Here is a 22,928-nt window from a genome sequence, read left to right as displayed (position 1 = left end):
AAATAAGAAAATATTTTAACTGAATGTTTGAGGAAAGTATTTGGACTCTCAAGAGTGAGAAATATGAGATGCATTTTCCCATATGACAGACTGCACAGCTGTTGTATTTGCAGGTTAGAGAAACACCCTGTGACAAAAAAGAAAATCTGTAACATTCTGTTAGATATTGCATGTATTGCATAGGACCTGATGCAGTCTGCACTTGAAGATGAGAAAAACTTTGTCCAGACTTCATCTGAGTGAAAAGGTGGAGAGTTGGTGCCTCTTTAAATGATGGTGACAAGTTGGTCTGTGGATCTGATGAGATTAGTTCTGAACTGCTGTTGTTTATCTAAGGATGTCCAATGTCTTTGGCACTTTAATAGGCAAAGCAAAATAAAATATCAAAATGACTGTTTTCTTCAAATAGAACATTATCTTCTGGTAAATATGTGGCAAAACTTGGAAAAAACCTGAAAAGTGACTGCTAAGCAGCAAAACCCTATAACTGCATTGTCTTTGTTATATTTGGGGGGGAACTCCCCTGGGGCAACTTTTATGTTTGTGGCATGACTTTTCTGATTATTAGATGTTTTTTATAAAAGTAAATTTTGAAAATAATGTGTAGACATTATTTGTCACAACTATGTTGTGTTCAGATATTATTTAAGATATGAAGATATGAAATAGGGACTCTGGACACCTATTCTTGTAGAATTTCAATGTTTAGTGAATAGTGTTAAACACTTAATTTCCCATCCAAGTAAGGTCAGTAGAGAATTTCCAAAAAATTTTTAAAAGCTCATATTTTCCTTGGATTTTTTTTCTGCTCTCTCCATCACTTTTCATCTTGTCACTTTGAGTCACGGTGTAAGCTATCATGTGTCCTAAATCCTGAAATGGTTGGATAGTGAAGAGTTGAAACCTGCTGGTTGGGAAGCAGTTGATTTTCTTGATTTGAGAGTGAGGTGTTTTGGTTTTTTTTGTTTTTGCTTTTGTTTTTGTTTTTTGTTTGATTGGGGTTTTTGTTGTTATTTTGCTTTTAAATTTCCGGTTTTAAATTACTGAGCTTTTTAAATTATCACAGACTTTTATTTCAGGAGTAGTCACACAGAAAGGAGGTCTTACTCTAGTGTTCTTTCACAATACATTTCAAAGTGAAGTGGAAAAATAGTGTACACTTTTCTTGTTGTTTTAGGAATCCTAAATAGTGGTAAACAGGATAGTTTGATCACTATGCTAGTAAACATATTTGAACAAAAATCTACCAAGGGAGGTACAAAATGCATTAGTGGTGTAGTGGTATGATGTAAGTAGTATGGCCTTTACCTTGCTAGTCTTTGTGTAGAGTTAATATTTTACAAACAGTATTTTATTACATGTAGTGTACTTGAAATTACTTTAGTCTTGTATGATATTTATTAGTGGTGCAGCATGCCAAATTTAAAGGCAATGTACAAGAATGTTTCAAATTACATGTCAGTGAGAGGGAAATTATATTGTGCAGTAGGAGGGAAATTGTATTGTGTAATTTACAGGTGTCCCTAAGGAAGGGTAAATTACACCAATTTTGAATCCATTAGATTCAATATTTTACACATATTTTTGAATTTAGCCAGAAGAACTTGGGACAGCCTTAAAACTATCTTCTGGGCTAAACTAAATGAATGTGGGGGAATGTGAAGCAAATTTGCAGTGAGAGAACTGCCAGGGCACCAAAATACAAAAAACACCAAGAAACAGTACAACCAACCACACAAAAAAGTCCATCGAATCATGTTCTGAAAGTGATCAGATTCTTCCAGACTGCACATGTAGGAGGTGAACATCAGAATGGTGTTTTCAAAGCCTGAAATACAAGGTGGTGACAGCCAAGGAGGTTGAGCTCATCTCACCTGTTGTGATGATTGCTTTGGAAGAAGCCAGGATCTCACAGAACTTTCAAAGCAAGCCACAGACCCATGGACTGGAGCTGAATCTGAACTGAGAAGCTACAATTAGCTAAGGATGTTTTAAAAACTTGTTTATACTGAGGGGCAGGCAGGGCTGGACACAGCACGGGGAAGAAGCAGCTCTTTGGGAGAAGATTCTATTTGTTTTTCTTAGTGTGAAATCTGTGAGGAAACCCCTGTGGTATGTCAGTCAATACCACAAAGCTGGGGTCTTATTAAAATTCAAGTTACAGATATTTTGAAGCATTTTAAGGACAAGCACTGCCAATTCTTAAACTTACCTAATAGTCTCTATTAAAAGACCCTCTTTTTCTAGTGCTTTAGTATTTTTGCTAGTCTTAAACTGTCTGGACTGAAATGTTCCATTCCTAGTCTGTACTTTGGTCTGGTTTTGTTTTGTTTATTTATAAATTTCAGTCAAAGCAGCTTCCAAGTATGAGCTTAGAGAAAAACAAGTTGTTTTGTCTGTGCTGTGAAATTGGGCATTCTCCAGAAGTAACATATCTTGAGATGGGAGTTGAAAATTAAATGTTAGAAAAAACCAGTAAATATCTGACAGCACGTCCAAAGACATCAACAATCCAGACAACAACATCCTCACCTGTGTGTCTGCATGTGTTTCTAGAGAGCTTCAATGAGACTTTGAAGCCATCCAGCCTTTTAGGAACACCTAAAAAGATTGGTTTCTGAAATAGACTGGTAGACTCCATAGCAGGTTAATAGTAAGACTAAGTCATTTTCAAAGTGGTGTAAATGTCCAAGTAGTATGTGCAGCATCCCAATTATCATGAAAATAGCCACAATCCCATGTGATGTCCCAGTGTAAGAATTTTAGTACTCTGGAATTGTTGTAAGCACTCTCTGATACATTGAATCAAACAAGATACATTACAGACCCTAGCAGACTGTTTTAGAAATTAAATGTAACTTTTGTGTTTCAGGCCAATGGTGTTTGTAGACCTTGTCTAGTAGTGCAGTAAGTATAAGGGAGAGAGTATAAAGTGATAGATGGTTTTAGTGCCTTTCTCTTCTTTAAATTAATAATATTTTTGTAATATCTATTGTGCAGATTAAATACAAGGAAGAAATACGGCGTGCAACAACTATTTCTGATCCACCTGAACTAAGGAGAGTTAAGGAAAACCAGAAGAATATTAGCAATGTGTGCCCCATTTTAATTTCTTGCACACTTCTCTCTACCTTATTAAATGTGTTTGTGTCTTGGTGAATATGTCTGTGGTGTTTGTGCTAATTTCTGTTTATCCACAAAGACAAATTGAATCAATTAATGATAAAATTTTAATTCCTTAGCCTTGCACTTTGATTCATAACAATGAATGAGGTATTGCTGTTGAAATAACAATTGTCTGTGTTTGAAATAGAAGGACTGCCAGAGGGTGAGTACTAAGTAAAGATGGGATTGATTATTAAGGAATGGTACTTTCCATCCAAATGCAATGTGCTCTTCAGTGATGTCTAGCACACTCATGTATTTCTGTTACTTGGAAATTGCTGTTGTAATATTTTCTGCCATGTTTGCTAGGTTCAGTACAAGGAACAACTCTGCAAAGCTACACCCATGAGTGTCACCCCTGAGATGGAGAGGGTGAAGAGGAATCAAGAGAATGTCAGCATGGGAAGTTGCTATCCATTAATACTTTGTATAATTTTTGAGTGCAGAAGATGAATACAAAGTTTTGCTTTCTGAAATTGTGCCTTTTCTTTAGTCAGGGGGAAACAAATGTGTTGGAATTAAAGTAATGGAATTACTTGAAAACCTTCTTTTAGGAAGCAGTTGTGAAAAGGCTTTGCTTGCTTTGGGAAATGGCAGGTGAAGTGTCGCATATTCTATTAAAGAAATGGCTGCAATGCTTTGAGATGTTATTATCTTCCTCAGATATTTGCAGAAAATCTTGACCAACTTTTCTTTATTTTTTTTAACAGAATATCTGTTTCCAGTTGTATTTTTCTGTGCTTTGTAAAAAATTAGCTAGAGTTGTGCTTGAACTTCTGCTCTCTTACCTGTCTCATTCTGATTCCTCAGTAACCTTCCCATCAGATTTTAGTACTTAATAGCTGATATAACCATTTCCATGAGCACAGAGAAGAAGGCAAGGACTGGAACGTGCTACTGCCTTCCTGCACTGATGAAGTTGTACTTTGCCAATGAGTCCCTGAGAGACCAGGCACTCTCCTCACTGAGAGCTGCCATCAGCAGCCATGGTTCATGGGTCCACAAATAGCTACAGTGTTTCCCTAGGGTGCTTTTTGCTGCATTCACTAAAATAATTTTGAATCACAATTTTCAAGAATTCTGTCCCTCTAACTCAACTTCTGGATTATTGTTGATATATCTAGCTTTCCTAAAATGTATTCTGCTAGAAAACTGTTTTCCTGAGTGATTCAAGCCAATCTGTATCATTTTTCTACTCACACTGTTTATTCACACTGTTGTTTACTTTTCACCAATTTTTGTGTTGTGCAAATTTCACTGGGAAGTTTAAATTCTTTTCAAGTCATTGGAATAGCTTTGAGTGAAGATTCGTTAACTTAAGCCATTTCTAGAAACATTAATTCTTGAATAGTCATTTTACCTTAATAAATGTTAATTTGCAAGTTTAATCCATTTGAAAGCTTACCATAGTTTTTGTAAGACATTAATTTTTCAATTGGAATACTTTGATGTGCACAGACCAAAACAGTGTTGTGCTGGAAGACAATTGCTTAAGCAATAGATGTCTTACTGCCACAGTGCACTGCAGAATTATGAGCATAAAGTGTCTGCACAGTTAACCTTATCACTTAAACCCAAGGGCTTGCTTTGCTATGGAAACATTTATTTTGCATGCAAATATATTAATTGGTATGAATTTGTTGCCAGGGGGCCAGAGTTAACATTAGATTGCTTGGTCTGTCAATGCCACATCCTGTCCCCTATCTGCTTTAGATCCTGATCCAGCCTTGAGTCTGCATTTGGTTAATGTATTGTGTTTGGTTACAAAGTGATACAGGGGATAGATATTCCTACAGTACGCTTAAATAAAGGAATGGTGAAATTAGGCTGGATTCAGTTGGCAGTTGTCTGACATACTGCACCCTCTGTGTTTAATCACCTTTGAATATGTAGTATATAAAATTTAGAACCTAGATGGAAACCTTATGGAATTTCTGTGTCTTGATAAATATATATTTACAATTGACCTTCCTGAAATTCAGTTTTTCATGTGTTCTGCTTGCCTTTACTGCATTATATGTGGCTTAACCCCATTCCAAGTACAAGTTATTTCTCTGTAGAGCCAAGGACCAGTCTGGTAAGTGCCAATATATTGTGTGCATATGTGGGTATAATCCACAGAAATGCATTAATAAACAGCCTGTACAGAAAAAAAATAATTCAAGGTTATCTTTCAAAAATCAAGTTTTTTAAACTTTAATAAACTTCAGATGCGTTTTAGCTTTTCAGTTGTTTCCTTGATGACCTTTGAAGTCATGCATTTTTATATAAAACAAGGAGATATTGCTATACATGAAATAGTATGAATATATATTTTATTCTGTTAAATAATAGGTTCACTACAGAGAGCAGCCTGGCAAAGCTACTGCTGTGAGTGTCACTCCTGAGATAGAGAGAGTCAGGAAGAATCAAGATAATATCAGCTCGGCAAGTTGTTTGAATCTTTTTGTCATTCAGGTTTTTCTTTCACTGTAGAAATAAAAACATGGATATACTTTTCTTTTTACATTTGTTCTGTCAAAGAAATCCAACCGCATCATTCACTGAAGAGACAGCAATTTTATTCTTTGAAGACATGGACTGCATATATATGCAACAAACATATTCAGGGTTGTCTGATTATTCTTTCAAAAAAAGTAAGTGGTTGTATTGGTGTCAGTATTTTTCAAGGACAGAGTCAGTAGAGGTGAGTCATTCTTCCAAGGACTTTTGTCTCTTGTTACCAAATTTGAGTGGCTGGATTGCAGGAGTGAATTGCAGTGAAGAAAAAAAGGAAATGAGAATTTAACCTCAGTGCAAATGTCTTTTTATTTTTTGTGATTCAAAGCATGGAAGCTCTGTTCCATTCTGTAACATGCCACCTGTGTTAGAGCTGAGTAGTTCTTAATAGGTCTCATTGCTAAATACTAAAGAGTAAGATAACATGTATTTCTTGGCTTTTATGGTAATAAAATGTAATTGCTACTAAAGTAGTGTAAGAAGCAGGAGACAGTTTTATCAAGGAAAAAGGAAGAAGTGCAAAAAGCTTGGTAAAGGATAAAACCAGTTAAGTTGCAGTCTGTCCTCAACAGTGAAACAACATGAGTGGCAAAGTCACTGCAGATGGTAAATAGAAGAAGTTTAATGCAGAATCACAGTGGCAGAAGAGAATTACAAGTAATGAACACTTTAGAACTGAGTGTAGGAGTGAAAAGTAGGTTTGATTTGTCAGGGAATATATCTAAGGACAAAAGAACAGAATCTGACATTGTAACTGCATATATCTTAATCATGTTCTTAAAATGCTCATGGATATTTACTGAAGTCAATTATTTTTGAGGCCTGTAGTTGAAAATAGGAGAAAAACTTCACAACAATTCTCAACTTCAAATAATTTTTTAATTTGTGAAGATGAATTGTGTTTTGCCAAGTGACTCATTCACTTTGTTTCTCAAGATTTACAGGGATAAATATTCCACTATGTTAATGGGAAAGATAAAAATCAACCTATGCTGGCTGTAATTATTCTGTCCAGAAAATGCTTTATATTCAAAAGCATATGTAGCTGAGTATATTTTCTAAGAGAATTTACTGTTTAATTAAGAAGGCTTTGAAGAATATGCAGTACCCTATGTTTTTGTTTCTCATACATTGCTTCAAGCTTACCTATGAAACAGACACCAAGACACAAATTTTCACGGCTGTGCTTTCTTAGCTGATATGTAATCTTAAGGAGGGTTAGACAGCTTCAATACATGGTTTTTCTCATTACAAATGCATGTTGAAATAGATTTGCACAGTACATTTGAGAATTAATGCTTGGAGCGTGAATACATAGGTAAATCTAAAATATTAACTATCACAGTGCACAGGTTAGGTGTGATGTAGGAGCTAAGATAGGCTATTGGTAGAAAAATTCAACAAGAGAAAAAACTGTATGGGTAATCAGTTACTTCTACTATTTTAGAATGTTGAGTGTTTTTGGTTTTTTCTTCTTACGTTTAACAGGTAATTAACCTTACATCTTTACTAGTCTGTAAAAAGCCACAAAAGAAGCTAATCAGGAGAAATGTGATGTAAGAGATTCAGTACTTACTGACGAAGTACTCAGATTCTTCCCAAACATGTTGCTTTGTTCTGCTAGTAAAGATTAGCTATTGAATGGGAGTAAGAAGCCTTCCAAAGGATTAATCCTCTTGTAAGAATTGAATTCCCTGGGTTTCTCAGGTAATCCCAACCTGGAAGCAGGCTGAGAACAGACTCTATCTTGATAATTAGGAGGTAGCTTATCATCAGCCATGCAAATATGTTTTAAGGATTTTTTAAGTCACAGTGGTGTTTTCTTAGTATTTATCTTATTTTTCAGTTGATAAATGAATGATTTCACTTATGTCATTCAGTCACAAATTTCAGCTTTTAAATAAATACTTTTGAATAAGTGATTGATGGAATAAATGTGCCTTTTGGCCTTACCAATATACAACCTCATCTGTATCCTTGCTGTGAAATAATTTACTGGCACATTAGTGTAAAGAAGGAAGAGAATTGTTGGGCATGGTGGTTTGGAAAGGTACTGCTGCACGGTGTGATTCTCACCGTCCTTCCTACTGCAAACTGAAAATTCACCAGTGCTGTTGTTGCTGTTTTGCAGGTCAAGTACAGCAGTGATCAGAGGCAGATGAAAGGTAGACGTAGTGTGCTTCTAGACACACCTGAGCTAAGGCATGTCAAAGAAACACAAAACAACATCTCAATGGTAGGGGACTTTCTTCCTATGACTAGAGTGTTCTAAGGAATGGCACTTGACTTCCACTGGATTTTGCCTTCCATTAATATAGGTAACTAATGAAACTCTCTCCTCAGGTATGGAAGGAATATTTTCTTCTTACGCCTGTAGAGGGAGTGTTTGCTAACTGCATAGGAGTGTAATGAACATTTTCAAAATACTAATAAACAGTTTTCTAACAGTTAAATGTCTGTTCTTTTTTTTTTTCCTTTGAAAATGTACACACATCATTTGAGCATCACAATTTCACTGGATTAGGTGACACACTTCACCTTGTGCCTGTGCATGTTCCTGGTTTCTGCGTGGCTTTGGTTCTTGGAATGAGTTGTTTTGTGTGCATCAGCTTGTGTGAGAATGTTTGTCAATTTAATTAATTGATGATTAAGTTTTTTATAATGTAAATATGCATAATCAGCAATACTACCTTTATAACTCTTACTAATACTGGGGTTTTGTTCCAACACTTGGTGCTGTAACACTTTCTACTCTGATGTCCTTTTTTCTAATTTCTTTTTTTTTTTAAGCAGGCAGTTTAGAATAACTATTGTTCTTTCTAAAAACTGATTTCTAAAGCCAGCTGGCATTTGATAAAACAAAAGAGCAAAATATATATTTTGTATGATACTGTGCAAGTAGTCAAAATTATCAGTGAATGAAAATGTTTGAATTCTTTAGAACTTCTACTGCTGGAACATTTTTACTGACAGATGTATTTGTCTGCATCAGCAGACAGTGATCCTGTCTTAGAGAAGGGAATGGACCAGATCACCTGCTGAGGACAGGGCTGTTTTGTGTCCTGTGTGATAGTAAGATGGTGCTTTGCTGCTTAAGCTAGTGCCTAATTCAGTGTCAAAGGAAAAGAAATGCAAAATTGAGAATAAAATATCAGAAAATCTAATTAAGTTGAGAGAAAACACTTGGCTGGCCGTCCAGCCTATCTCACGTGTATAACAATTCTGTTACAGGGCAAAGTCAAAGAATGTCAGTGCTTCATAAACCAAACATACATGCATTCCTGCACAGAATAGCCATTTGCTGTCAATTGCAACCAGGGGAAAAATGTAATTCTCCTTGTTTTCCTAGGTAAAATATCACGAAGATTTCGAGAAGACAAAGGGCAGAGGCTTCACCCCAGTGGTAGATGATCCTATAACAGAGCGTGTACGGAAAAACACCCAAATTGTGAGTGATGCAGCGTATAAAGGTGTGCATCCACATATTGTTGAAATGGATAGAAGACCTGGAATAATTGTTGGTAAGCTGTCAAGTTCTGCTGTTATTGAAAGCACGATGGGGAAGATAAAAACCCCTGTTTGTGCTCACCAGATTTCATTTGCACTCTTTTCTCACATTCTGGTTGAACTACAGGTTCCATGTCAGCTTCTAGAGAAGTCATGATGGGAATGAATGGGAGATATATTATCATTTGCTCTGTAATTTTAAAAAAAAAAATATGGATAGTTGTTACTATTACTTTAAATTTTAATTTTGACTCTATAAGGAAGGTCAAAATATCTACAATCTGAATTTTACTCAGAAGAAAGATGATTAAAACTGATTCTGCAAGATTTCAATGTTTAAGTATTGCAGGCCAGTTTGAAATTTCCCATTCTGTCAGTCAGTAATTTCTCCAGAACTGCACAATTTCACAATTTGTTCACAATTTCACAAAGTTCACAAAGATATTTAAAAGTATCTCCAGCTGTAATTCATCACTAACTTATTAGATCTCTGGTAAGCCAAGTACCAGTGTTGAGAAGTGATGTTCTGAAAGATGGTCCAAGACAGGGATGTCTTCATCCCTGTTCAAGGGATAGAATCATCCCTGTTCAAGGGGTAGAATTGGATTAGATTATATTTGTATGTAAAGACAAGGTATTGCATAAGGTATTATTTGGCATAATCATAATGAACTCTCTTTAAAAATCAAAGTGAATATTTGAAATTGCTTAAAAGTCAGCAAGTCTGCTACAGCAAAGAGAGCAGTAATATCTTTTTTTCTTCTCATTTCTTTTTGTGTTGGTGTGTCCCATTTCTGTTTTTCTGTGCTTTGCAGCCATGTAGACCCCAGAGGATCTATGTACAAAAAACCATGCTGAGATAGCACTCTAAAATTCTTCCTACATAGTGACAACAGTGAGGCTGACTTTTAAATTTGCCTCTCAAAAACCAGAGAAATTGCAGGTGAAATGGACTTGTGGGTCACATAGGCCATCCTCCTGCCTAAAGCAAGGTTTACTATGTTATTCTATTATTCCTATTATTTTCAGTCTGTTCCTTAAAGTGTCCAAATAAGTCTCCCCCACATAAGGAAGTGGAAGTTTCTTGCCTTTTTTGTTGCCATCCTTTATGTGTCTGTAGCTACAGTAGCCTTATATAAGAAGGGATTTCCCAAAAGTGTGTGTTAAGAGAGCTCTGCCTGGGGCAAGTGCTGATGATCTTCCATCACTTCTCACTTTCATAGTTGTAATGCAGCCAAAGGAAAGAAAGGCTCCTTTAAAATTGCAGTGTGACATTCACTTTGCCATTTGCTCTTTAGTGTAAGCTACAAACCTCTGGCTCTCTGCTGCATTGCATGTGTGCTGTAGCCCTGTGTAAGAACCATTTGTGCAATCCCACGTTCAGCAGCTGAAGCTTTGCTAGCACAAGCAGATTGGAATGAAGGACACCCTTGAGATAGATTCTTGACCTGTAAGAACTGAAATATTAATACTATTTATCACCTAAAAATATTCCAGTATTAAAACACACAGAAATCTTAATTTCCCATGCCTGCCAAATAGCAAAAATTGCACAACTATTTAAAGGAAAAAGCCCATGACAAACCTGAAGTATTTCAGCTAATGCATTTTTGGAATAAAATTGCAATTATAATATCTACTTGTTTCAAAAGAAGCAATGAGCACCCTGCTCATGAAATGTCCTTGGCAGCTCAAAAAAATTTGCAAACTGAAAAACCTACTTATGACTCTCATGAGTATTTTTTGTAGCTGAAAATTGTTCAGCCAGTTAGGAAAAGTGTGTCAGAGTCCCTCTGGTTGATTTTTAATGTGTTGTTGGTGAAGCTAGAACTGTTCTTTCAAATGCCTGGTTACTAAAATTAATGACACTACTCTGGCAAATAGGCCCTGGTTTTAACCCTACTAAGCCATTCAAAACCCATCAAGATAAATTGATGTTGGTGAGCTTTGGATCTGTTGCTAAAGAGGAACCACAATTCTCACATGAATATAAGGATATTTTACTTTGGCAAAAGTTACCAGGGAATTAAAACTGATTTGTGTTATACATTGCCAGGATTTTGATTCTATGCATGTTTTTTCAGATTACAGAGATGGATAAAATCAGTACAAATCAATGACTCTTGCACTGGTGCTGCCATAAAGCCGTACTTATATTCTCACTTACTAAGGCAAGCAGGGCATTCACCAATTCCCCTACCCCTTCTCATGCCTGTCAGCAGGTGTCATGTAGGTGCATAACTTACCTCCATGAGGACTAACACATAGTTTATCTAAAGATTTTGTGTTGCCTTTAATTTATCTTGGCAGGAAGGAGTTAGCACTACACCTCACCTTATGGGAGTTGTGGTAGATAATGTACAATGTACAAACACTGAATGTATTCTAAAGCCATGGGATGTATTTTGTTAGCTCTGTCTGTTCTTTCTATTGCATCTAGGCTATTAATCATTTGAAACACGCCATATTTGGGATCCTCATAATCCTACTTTACCTACCAACCCTTTACTTAGTTTGGTACCTCTCAAACCAGCAAATGAACAAAGCTGGGAAGGCAGTTTTTCTCCTACTTCCAGTATATGGAGTAAATCTTGCAGCCAGGTCTGCCCAAGAAGAAACTCTATTGTAAAAATGTGATCTGGTAGCTTTGTGCTTTGACTGATTATAATTTGCATCAAAGTTTTATTTGAAACTGGTTTGAAGAGATTGAAAGATTTATTAATTTTAGACATATCAGATATCACAGAATCATTTAGATTTAAAAAGAACATTAGGACCATCAAATGCAACCATTAACCTAGGACTGTCAAGGCCACCACAAAACCACGTCAAGCATCATGTCAACACATCTTCTAAATATCTTCAGGGATGGTAACTCAGCCACTTCCCTGAGCAGCATGTTCCAGTGCTTGACAACCCTGTCAGTGAAGAATCTTTTCCTAATATAAATCTTTCCTAGTATATAAATCTCCCCTGGCACACTTGGGGCCATTTTCTCACATCCTGTCGCTTGTTACCTGTGAGAAGAGACCTGTTCACACATCACTACAACCTCCTTTCAGGTATTTGTAGAGAGTGAAAAGATTCCCCTGAGCCTCCTTTTCTCCAGGCTAAACATCCCCATCTCCCTCAGCTGCTCCTCCTCAGACTTCACCACCAGACCCTGCCCTTCTCTGGACTCTCCCTCAGCTGCTCCAGACCCTTCACCACCTCCACTGCCCTTCTCTGGACTCTCTCCAGTACCTCAGTGTCCTTTTGGAATTGAGGGGCCCAGAACTGAACACAGAACTCGAGGTGTGGCCTCACCAGTGCTGAGTACAGGGGGATGGTCACTGCCCTGGTCCTGCTGGCCACACTGTTGCTGATCCAGGCCAGGATGCCATTGGCCTCTTGGCCACCTGGGCACACAGTGTCCCAGGGAATTATTTGTTAAGCTCAGTAGTGGGCATCATTTTATCCTATGGTAGATGTGTATGATGCAGATTTCTACAGCTGAGTTTGTCACCTTAGTTCATTTTTTTGATATTAAGAAAGATGGATACTCTTGAGTTTACACGAATTAAGCACTTAGTAGAAATTTATTTTGGATGAGCTATGACCCTGATTCTTCTTCTTATGCTGACATGATCTCTGCAAAGGAGAGTCTGTAGTGTCTCTGTCAGCTGTGGAGCTGTGTACTGCCAGCTGTCAGCTATAGGGATATACACTGCAACACCTCCACACATAAGGATGCTGCTGGTGAACTGGGGAAATAATCGTGTTGCTCCGATGACTTTGGTTCTGCTGCTGGAAGAGAGCTCTAATATGTGATACTTAACTGGTTTCCAGTTATTTAGAGTTAAGAACATACTATGGTCATGTTTAGAAAATGCAAAAAAAAATTGGGAGCAAAAGTCTCCTTGAAATAATGTCAGTGCTTAAAATGAATACACTAAGTTCTTTAAAGCAGGAAATTAAGCCTTCTGATCTCTTCAGGTGAATATCTAGATATCTTGGTTAATTTCTAGATGAAGGAAATTGATTTCTGATTGTTAAAGCTCATTCCTTTCATGCTTTTACTTCCTTTGTTGTTTGTCTGTCTTATAATTTCTGTGCTTTGGAAAAAGATCTTAAAGTTTGGCGTACAGATCCTGGCTCCATCTTCGACATTGATCCTCTGGAGGACAATATTCAGTCTAGGAGTCTACATATGCTTTCTGGTACTGCTTATATCCTGACTTTCCCCAATTCAGCTTTTCATGTTTGTGAAACTAAGTTGATACTGTAAATTTCCAGGTCAATATGCCAGCCATATGTTTTATAAGCATACTTTCATATGTATTTATAACTGTTGTAGTTTAAAAGCAGTGTTTTATATGAACTTCAGCTGTAATCACATGTGGAGATAAGAAATAGTGAAATAAATCTTATCTTAAACAAGTTATTCATGCCACTTACAAGTAGCCATTTAAAAAGAATTGGCCTACTTTGTCCTTGCTATAAGTAGAATTTTCAACTAGTTGGACTGTATAAAATTTCAGAGTTATAGAAAGTGACCTATTTATGAAATTGATTTATTTTCCATGCACATTTTGCCTATATGGCACATGACATTATGCTTTGTTCTATTATTTGCCCTCCAAGGTGTTCATAATTCTAGAATAGATGGAAAACAATAGAAAGTAATGTAAGAACAGGGAGTGGGTTTTTGCTTTACAAGTTTATTGATTCTTTGCCTGCACAGGAGTGTTTACTTTGAATGTTTAATTTTTCACATGCATTTCCTTTGCTACTTTGGAACTTCAAATGTTCTTTTGAACAATATACAGCTGTATTTCCACATGCATTTGTAGGCATGCTGGGATAAAGGAATAATTTTATTTTCCATGGGAAATGTTTATATTCTTCATCTTTATACCTTCTTTTTCTGGTATCTCAGTACTACCTTCCATTTCTGCTATTCTTTTAAAGCAAAGAACAAGCTTAGTTGTATTCAATTTTGAAGCAAACTTTGGAAGTAACTGGTTCTTAAAATGGATACAAAATTGCAAAGCATTTACTTTTCTCTAATATTAACTCCATCAGTGTATGAATAACAATGTTAGCAGTGGTGGGGTTTATGTTGCTGCTTGTATTTGCACTTCTGTTGTTTATTTACTGTGATATTCTTTATTTCTTTCTACCTTTGTAGAAAGAGCAAGCCGTTACACTAAGCAGTATTTACATTCTACCAGTCTGGGAGATTATAAATCAGATGGCTCTGACACGAACCCTACCTTTTCTTACTGCAGTGAGATAACAAGGCCATCTGATGAAGGAGGTACCCTTTATTCCCACCTTTTTCACTAACAGCACTGTTGCAGTATGTTGAGACTTCACAGGCCTGCATTAACTCCATATCCTTGTGTAGTCACAAGTAGAAACTTTGTGAGCTATTGCCTGATTGATTGGGAAAGCAAAGCAGGACTGCACAGGTTCTGCATGCCGTATCATTCTATTGTGAATTCTCTTTCACAATTCTGGTAATGCTCCAAAGCCCTGTTAACTCCTATTTATAGTGCTTTAAAGAAGGTATGTTGTGTTTTTGCAAAACGTACTTGAATCTGGTTTTATTTTTTCTCTTTAATCACATAATGTAACTGAATGAAATAGACCTTTAACCTCAAAAAAAACATATTTACTTTGGGCTTTTCAGTGGGTAAATCGAGTATATCATAGTATTTTAGTGACTAAAGTACTTTTTCCCGTATTCAACTATGCAGGTTTTTGTGTCTCTCTATTTTTATCTTAAAAAAAAAAAAACGCCCAAGGAATTTTTTCCCTTTCCCTCCTTCTTACCTAACTAATTTTTCTTATCCTCTCAGTGATTTGAGAACCAGGGTTAACACTCAGCTGGGAAGTTTATATAGTCTGTTATGGTTTAATGTGGATTAATATTAGAATACTTTGGCAAACCTGCATTCTCAGGTACAAACCCACATTGTGTACCTGTTTGATGCTGTTGATTAGAAGGAAATTTAGGAAAATGGTGAATAAGTGTCTAGTCATCCAAGTGACATTAAAACATGCACTAGACTTGACTGATGAATTGAAAATATTCTGAATCATTGCTTTCTAAATAGATATTTTTTAAAAATAGTGATTTCTGCTTCTCAGTTGTGAAAAAATGGTGCATTGGAAAGTTTATCCAAAGTTTTTTTTTTTTTTCTTGTAAGAAACTGTTTAGTTGTCTGCACAACATTAAATTACCCATGCTTTTAGAAATTTTAAGGTATCTTAATTGTAGACTGCACTTGTTTATGTTCTCCCATTCAGTGGAGTGATAGGTTACTGTGGTGGTTGGTGCTTATGGAGCCTGCATTTTCTGGGTGCTGTGTAAATAAAAGCAGCTCTGATTAAGAATGGGTGAGGGAGAAGGTGTTCAGGCTAAAGTGCTAACTCTGAACAAAGGAAGAAACACATATCTTTGACAGAAATGTACTGCTTTTTATCATGTCTGACTATCTTTATTTGGTACTTTTAACTATATTCTCAACTCTTTTAATAGATGATAGCAGTAATGCACATTATGTATTTTTTTCTCTTCCTGTGATGATGTGAAGTGAGCTTCACAGTCCAGTGCACATTGTTTGTCTATAGCTGTTCAGATCTTTTCTTTGGCAGTATTCCAAGCAATTTCAACATTGCTTTGTCATCTTGATTTGATTTTTAACAGATATTTTTTACTACTTGCCATATTGAGAATGGGAAATGGGCTTTATTTTCCTGGTTGTTCTTGCACTAGTAAGCTTGCTTTTTGTGGTTCTATTTGAATCTATTGTTGTGGTGATGTCTTGGATAGAGCCTTCCCAAGGTCAACCTATTTTAGCAAGAGGTTGTTCCCATTTTAACCAAACTGGCTAGCCAGGACTTGAGCTCCTGTAGACAGTTCCCATTGCAGGGAAGAAGTAAGTGCCAGAGCTAAGTAACTGAATATAACCCTAATGATTAACAAGAAAATGCCAATTCTGTGAACACACATAGAGCTAGCAGAAGACAGCATCTTTGGCCAAAAATACCAATCTTTTTCATCCCATCCAAAAGGTCATTTTGCAGATAGCCACAAGATGAGTTTGTCCATGACCTTTGTAGAATGTCTCTTACACCATTAGTGAGAACCAAATCTATTTTGGTGAGATTCCATGGCTGTTTCTCATGGAGTTTATACTTTCAGATTAGCAGGGTTTCTCATTGGCAATTGTTCTATCTGATGGTGTGCCAACATGAAAGACAGTTTGAGACCTGTAACCAATTTTACAGTCTCTGAGTGTCTTTGGCCTTGTCTCGTCATCTTTCACATATTTCTACATTGTTCAATTGCTACTTTATTTTAGATACCTTTACTGATAGTTGACACACTGTTCAAATCTTCACCTGCCACACCTGATGGAATTTTTCCTTAACTAACTCTTCCCAGCCATTAGCTGGGTCTGTGACTTAATGCCAGTTGTTAAAGGCTTATTCAGATCCAAATAACTCTCACTGCTCTTGGGGAATTTCAGTAATAACATCACAGGGAAGCTACTAACACTGTTCATTAGAATTACTTCTTCCTGTTTTGTTCCCTGACTGTTACTTTAGATGATGATGAGCTGAACCGTGTGTCCTTCTCAGGGAGCTTTCTCTACAAAATCAGTCGATTTTTGCATAATGTAAGAAAATTCCCTGTGCTTCCTTTTAGGGCACTACAGTTCATATTGAATAGGAAACAATTGTTAACACTTTCCAGCAAGCTTTGCTGCTGCTTCTGCCCTTGGTTAGTCTGGTCAGAAGACTACAAACTACTCAGATAAAATGGAGAAAATCCCTCTTTATTTCACACACTGGAATTGAAGATGTTTCCCAGTATGTAGGCCAGGGAGTCTCCTTCCACTAGGGTAGTGGTCATAACTCTTCTGCTGTGCCAATAGCTGAAAGAAGAAGAGGAAAGAAAACCAGATTTTGTTCCCTTCCTTGCTCTGTCCTTCCCATGAATTTTTATAAAAAACCCTCTGGTTTTGAGGTTGGGAAGAATGGCCATTAGCAAAAGACAAGCCAAAGAAAAAAAGGGGGAATAATACCTGAGCTGTCTTTATGTTGCAACAGAGAGATTCTCTGTCTTCCATGTCCAGGTGCAGCTGTCAGGAATACAGGGCAGGAATCCTTCACTCCTCTCTCTGCGTATTCATATTCAGTTGCTAAGCTCTGCCATTCTGAGGAGGTCAAGCAGAATGACACAGCAGTTAGATATTTTTTCTTTTTTCTTCTCTTTTTTTTTTTTTTTCTTCTTCTCCATCAGTCAGGGGAAAATTCTTTTTTACTATGTAGCTGAACTCTGTATCCGTAGTGTACCCTGGAGTCCAGTAATCAAACATGGCATTCAGAGGGACGGGAATTGTACAGTTCATGGGAAGAACTATAGGCATTTCTGGGTTTCTTGTCCCCTTTCAAGTGTATCAGCAGGCTGCCCTGCCACAGAAAGCTGAGCACATCAAAATGATGCACTCTGGTACCCCTTTGTGAGGGTCACATTGACACTTCTCTTAGCCACCAGACTCTTACTTCTGTTTCTGACTTTTTTCTGTTTCAGACTAGATGGTACTTTGGTTTTCCATCTTTAACATGCCAGTGCCCAGCAGGTTTGCCAACCTGAAAGCTAACATGTGGGAAAAAAATAGTCTTCTTCCATTCAACAGCATTTTAATAAAACTGTTTTTCCATCTTGGTAATCAGGTGGTTTTCTGTTCTTAGGTGTGTCATGTAATACAAATGCTTGTAGTCAAATAATAAATAACTTAGCCACAAGCTTCTGTGATATTTTCAAATGTAACTAAATAGTTCTCTTGTATGTTATACAGACACAAGTGCATGTGTATGTTTGTAATCTCTCTGATGCCACAAATTATTTAGCATAAAGGGTTTTCTTTGTTAGAGAGCTTGTGTTCCAGAATCAGTGAAACCTGGTCTTCCATTCTCAAATATATTTTTACAGAAATGATGTCATTTCCCTTGTAAAGGCTTTCTATAACCACGCTGTACCCCAAAAGGACATGGTTTTTCAGACAGCAAGTCAGAGCTCTTTCTCTTCTGAAAATTGCATCTTTCATTTGAAGGAGATTTATTTTGCTGTTGCAGCTTCTGCCTTGTGTTTTCCAGTGACTCCTAATGTTCAAAGGGCATTTTTTTTCCTGATTTAAAATAGCATCATTACAGTTAGAGGAGTTCTTGAAAACAGTGGGAGGTTTCCTGGTGTTGAAAACTTTCTCAGCTCTAGAGTTAAGATAAGAAATAAAAGTAAAGACAAAGTTAGTTGTAAGAGTTTAGGCTTCAGTTAGAAACACATTGAGAATGTTCCATACATGTTCTTGTTTCTGTGTGTTTACATGATAAGAGGATTTCTGACTGCTTAATATATATTTTCTTTCTCTGAATAATCCACTTCAGTCTTTTAAGCCATGTTAGTACATGAATCCAGAAAGGCAATTGGACTTTAATATGACATTTATGCACTCTTTTGTGCCTTATCAGTTTTCTGTCCTAGTCTGGACTATTGGACTTTTAATGTCCTCTGCTGAGGGCTTTGTTAATGCAGAACATGAGAGAAGTTAGTCCAGAAAATTATGTTTAATATTTGCACCACAAAGAGGTATTAATTATCTGTAAAACCTGATTTTTTTAACATAAAACTTGAAAATTCATATAGTACTTCAAGTAATTTCTTAGTTAATTTTTGATTAAGGTCTGGTTCAGGGTGTTGGGAATAAAACTAAATATTCCATGCTGGTTGTAATACATTAGGATATAAATTGTTGATTTGTCTGAAAGCACATTTTCTTTCAGTCTGTGCTCACTGAGGATGAGTTAATCTTCCAAAGAGAGCTTTACATTTCATACTTCCAAAATATTTTTGCTTAGATTCCTTATGCCTATTTGATTCCCATGCTTCTCTCCCATACTCATGGCATCTGGCAGCATCAAAAGACAATCCCCACACATCCAGGTGGAGGCATATCCAGAAGAGATCCAATTTTTAATTTCTGTAGTACAGCAGCAGTTCAGGGGATCCTCCTGTTTGTTCTGCCAGCTATCTGAGTTTGATGCTCCCTTTTCCATTAAACAGTTGGTGAGAAGAAAGTGGAAAGGAAGTTTCCAGGTAACTCAGCAGTTGGAAGTGTTAATGGCTCCCTTGTCAAGGAGTTGTTTCAGTTGTTAAGTGTGGTCCCCTAGAGCAGCTTTTGATACACTTGAGAGAATTTTATATCCAGTAGACAATAAATATAATTAGCAAAATTGTGTGCGGTGACATACATGATCCTGGTTAGTGCTATCCTTCCACCGTTGTTCAGATTGGTAATACCCACTATGCAAATAATCAATGTATAGAAATCAAAGCACAACTTCTGTGAGAAGAACTTGCAGGCTTCTGTCTAATGCACAAGGGCAGCAGTAGATGTTCAGTAAATGTAAGAGAATTTAAATTACAATTGAAGGCATGTGGGTAATGTAACATGTTAACTTTCATTTTACTAAATCTTTCTTTTTGTGAGGAAGCCTAGAGCAAAGCTGTGCCTATTCACAATTTAAGTAGGAACTGCAGCTTCCTGTGGTACACCACGGCCCCAGTAGGACTGAGGATGCCTTGGGCTGGCTTTAAGATATTTTCTGCCTTCATAAATAAAATAATGTGGTTTGGTGAGTGAAGAGAGAAAAGGCAGACTGTGCTGTCGTCTCAGCTGAGACATGCTGCAACTCAGGTTGAATGTTGGGCAAAAAAGTCAGGTGGCAGTAAGGTTTGTTTGTAACACCTAATCCTGGCTGCAGATCATATTCTGAGCAGGATGTCCTGTGCTGTGGTTGTGTTCCAGGCACAGAACCAGTGGGGGAAATATGGGGGTGTGTGAGTATTGTGGCATAGCAGCTGTTAATAGACACACAGGCTGAACTCCTAGGACTGTACAGCTAGCACTGAAAAAAATGCCAAACCAATATTTGTAATGGTGTCTAAATAAAATGATCTTTTATATTTGAACTGCTAGAACCATTCCTATGACACAGTATAATCTATATAGTCCCTGTTAGTAATTCTTTTTTCCTCAGGTTGCAATAGAGTACTTAATGTATTTAATTTGCTTTTGTGAGGAAAATGAGTGAATTAATCATCTAGAAAAGATTTTGGAGTTGAATATCAAACCAGATTTTTTTTTCAGTACATTTAACTGGTTTAGAATATTCTGTGTTCATCATAATAACCCTAAAATTACATTTCTGGGTTCAAAACTGGGAACAAATAGGACTCCAATTTTAGGGTTAGAAGTCAAATAGTTGTAGTAATTTTCTCCTTTACAGTGCTGTGGTAAAAATTTGTCAGTGAAATCTGGAAGGGGAATAAATGGTTTGTATTTTAGGTGAAATAAATTTTAAGTGAAGTAGATAGTTGCAGCTGGCCATAAAGTCATAAATGTCAGATATAGAATTCATACAATTTTTTAAATCCCCAAAACAACTGTTCCAAGAAGTTGGATGAAGGTAATAATTAATATAATTAATTCTAAATTGTAATTTTGTATTGTGTCCACTTTCATTTTATGCTTTTTTTTAGCAAAATGGACAAAAACATGGATATGAATATACAAAGAGCCTTTTCCTATATTTTTAAATGCTGGTAATGCTTTGAAATATTTTACTGAATTTCTGGGGAGATCATTTAACACCCTATTTTATAACAAACACATTTACTTTCACTTGAAAAAGCTTTGGTTTGAAGGGGCTTCTATGGAATTACATCTATCAAATCAATTCTTTTGAGTGTTTTTGGTCTTGCAGTCCTGAATGACCATTCCAAAAGCAGTCTGGGAAAGCTGATGTCATTTTCAGAGCATCAAAATTGTCCAGTCTGCCAGAACAGGACTGGCTTTTGCTTTTTACAAGCTATGAGGCCGCCACTTACCACCTCACTGCTCCAGAGTCAGACAGGCAGGGACTCGATGGGTTGTTTGAAATTTGGCTTCTTCTCCTCTTCTGTTGCCAGAGCCCTAAATTTACAACTCTGTGATGCTTTACTATGGCAGTAATGTGTTAATGATCACAAAAGCTTTTGAGCTATTACTCAGTATCCTCCAGATCCTGTACCTCAAAAAAATGATGCTCTAAGCAGTATACCAAATCACTTTCTGGCAAAAATATTCCCTGTGTTACTGTCTTTTAATGATGAGGACGGATGTTCTGTTGACTGTCCTCTTTCTTTTAATGTTGACTGGAGAAAATAGGACATCCTGAGTTCCTTTCATTTTTCTCTAGACTGTGATATTTGATAACTGCTTGCAGACAAGGCTTCTGGAGACTGTGCTAGCCTGGAATTTTTAAAAATATATTGTTATTTTGCAGTTACTGGGAAGAAAAATGAAAGCCATACTCCTTTTTATTTTTAAGGAAAAAAAATTGTCCATGACAGACTGACTTTTGAAGTACAGAGATTTAGAACCTCAGAGAGGCCAGAATGGACCTTGGAAAATAATTTGCCATGAAAAAGAATATAATGGAATTGATGGATCCACCATTCCTCAAAATGTGAAGAATTAAGGTGTGAATCACCAGACACATAGACCATGATGTACTAGAGAGAATTTGCCAACTGTTCTTCCACTCTCCTAGCTAGTATTTCTCAAATTCCCATTTCATCTGCTATTGGATTTATGATGGACTTTTAAAATAGAGACCAATGTAGCTATTATTAGTGATACTGCTTGTTCATACAAGTCAAGAACTTCGGACTGAAATGTGAGATAGTCCCTGCCTGAAAGAAAACCTCAAATGAAACACAGAATTTCAGTGTCATGAGCACATTATTCATTCCTTTTGTTGTTCCTTTCAAAATGTCTTCATTTTCTATGATAGATGCCCAACAGCTATATGAGATCTTCTGTTGTAATTTTGTTCAAAATCAAATTTTAATTTATGTTGAAATTGCTTTCAAGAGTTATAATTGCATGATTCTTCATTTCCCATAATAATCTACTTCAGTTACATGATGGATACAATATAGCTAGTTTTAATTATTGCTAGCTGATAAAGTGGTGTTCTAAAATAATGATTATTTAAACAATCTTTATCTAATCATGACACTAATGAAGTTTAGTCAAAAATACATTATTTTACAAAACTGTAGTATGTCAGTAAGTAGTCGTGAGAGTAGAGTTTTGATTTTTGGCATGATGAATAATTAATGGTATTTCAAACACAAGATCAGTAATTTTGTTGACTTCCTTTTCATTGTCTTTTAACTATTTGGAGATTTCACAGTTTATTTCTTATCACTTTAGAATTTAGGTTATGGAAACTTCCTAAGCTGTAACATTCTGAATTTGCCACTGAATCCAAGTAGTTCAGAGCTTCAATTCTAATGAGGTCAGTGAGCATGGAAGATATTTATTAGCACCCTCTGTGGATTAGGCCATACTTTCAGGTTCTTATTTCAACAACCTAATTATATCTGGGTTTAATATTCCAATTTACTAACTATTACTGACTCCTGTAATGGATAGCATGTGGACAAACTGCTGCTTCTGACAGAACCACTGAGAGCAACCAGCCTGGTAGCTCAGATATCTATGAAAGCAGACTGACTAGTAAAGGGCATGGAAAAGAGGGGAAAAAAACAAAGAAAAGAAATGAAGAGAAAGTTACTTTTACAAGAAAAAATACCAAGATGCCTTACCATGGTGTTTTCTACTTTTCTAAAACCAGCACTTTTCTGTATCAGG

General features: G+C 36.5%; 1 protein-coding gene across 8 annotated transcripts in view; it reads left to right on the top strand.

The window, feature by feature from the left end:
• Positions 1 to 22,928, top strand: part of NEBL (nebulette) — a 249,713-nt gene that overhangs the window by 208,087 nt on the left and 18,698 nt on the right. For 4 of the 8 annotated variants that reach the window (XM_088052370.1, XM_088052360.1, XM_088052367.1 and 1 more), the window contains 7 exons: positions 3,001 to 3,093; positions 3,475 to 3,568; positions 5,501 to 5,592; positions 7,796 to 7,900; positions 9,014 to 9,185; positions 13,278 to 13,370; positions 14,342 to 14,470. In XM_088052370.1, coding sequence (XP_087908496.1) covers positions 3,001 to 3,093; positions 3,475 to 3,568; positions 5,501 to 5,592; positions 7,796 to 7,900; positions 9,014 to 9,185; positions 13,278 to 13,370; positions 14,342 to 14,470 — 778 coding nt within the window. The remainder of the gene's footprint in view (positions 1 to 3,000; positions 3,094 to 3,474; positions 3,569 to 5,500; positions 5,593 to 7,795; positions 7,901 to 9,013; positions 9,186 to 13,277; positions 13,371 to 14,341; positions 14,471 to 22,928) is intronic. The other 4 variants (XM_088052375.1, XM_088052382.1, XM_088052386.1 and 1 more) reach the window with 4 other exon arrangements.

Source organism: Pseudopodoces humilis, chromosome 1, assembly GCF_049639895.1.
Source record: "Pseudopodoces humilis isolate 2021_Gansu_Grassland_sample_001 chromosome 1, ASM4963989v1, whole genome shotgun sequence".
NCBI classification, from domain to species: domain Eukaryota; kingdom Metazoa; phylum Chordata; class Aves; order Passeriformes; family Paridae; genus Pseudopodoces; species Pseudopodoces humilis.
The sequence above is the reverse complement of the archived record's forward strand: the minus strand, read 5'-3'. Positions and strand labels throughout refer to the sequence as shown.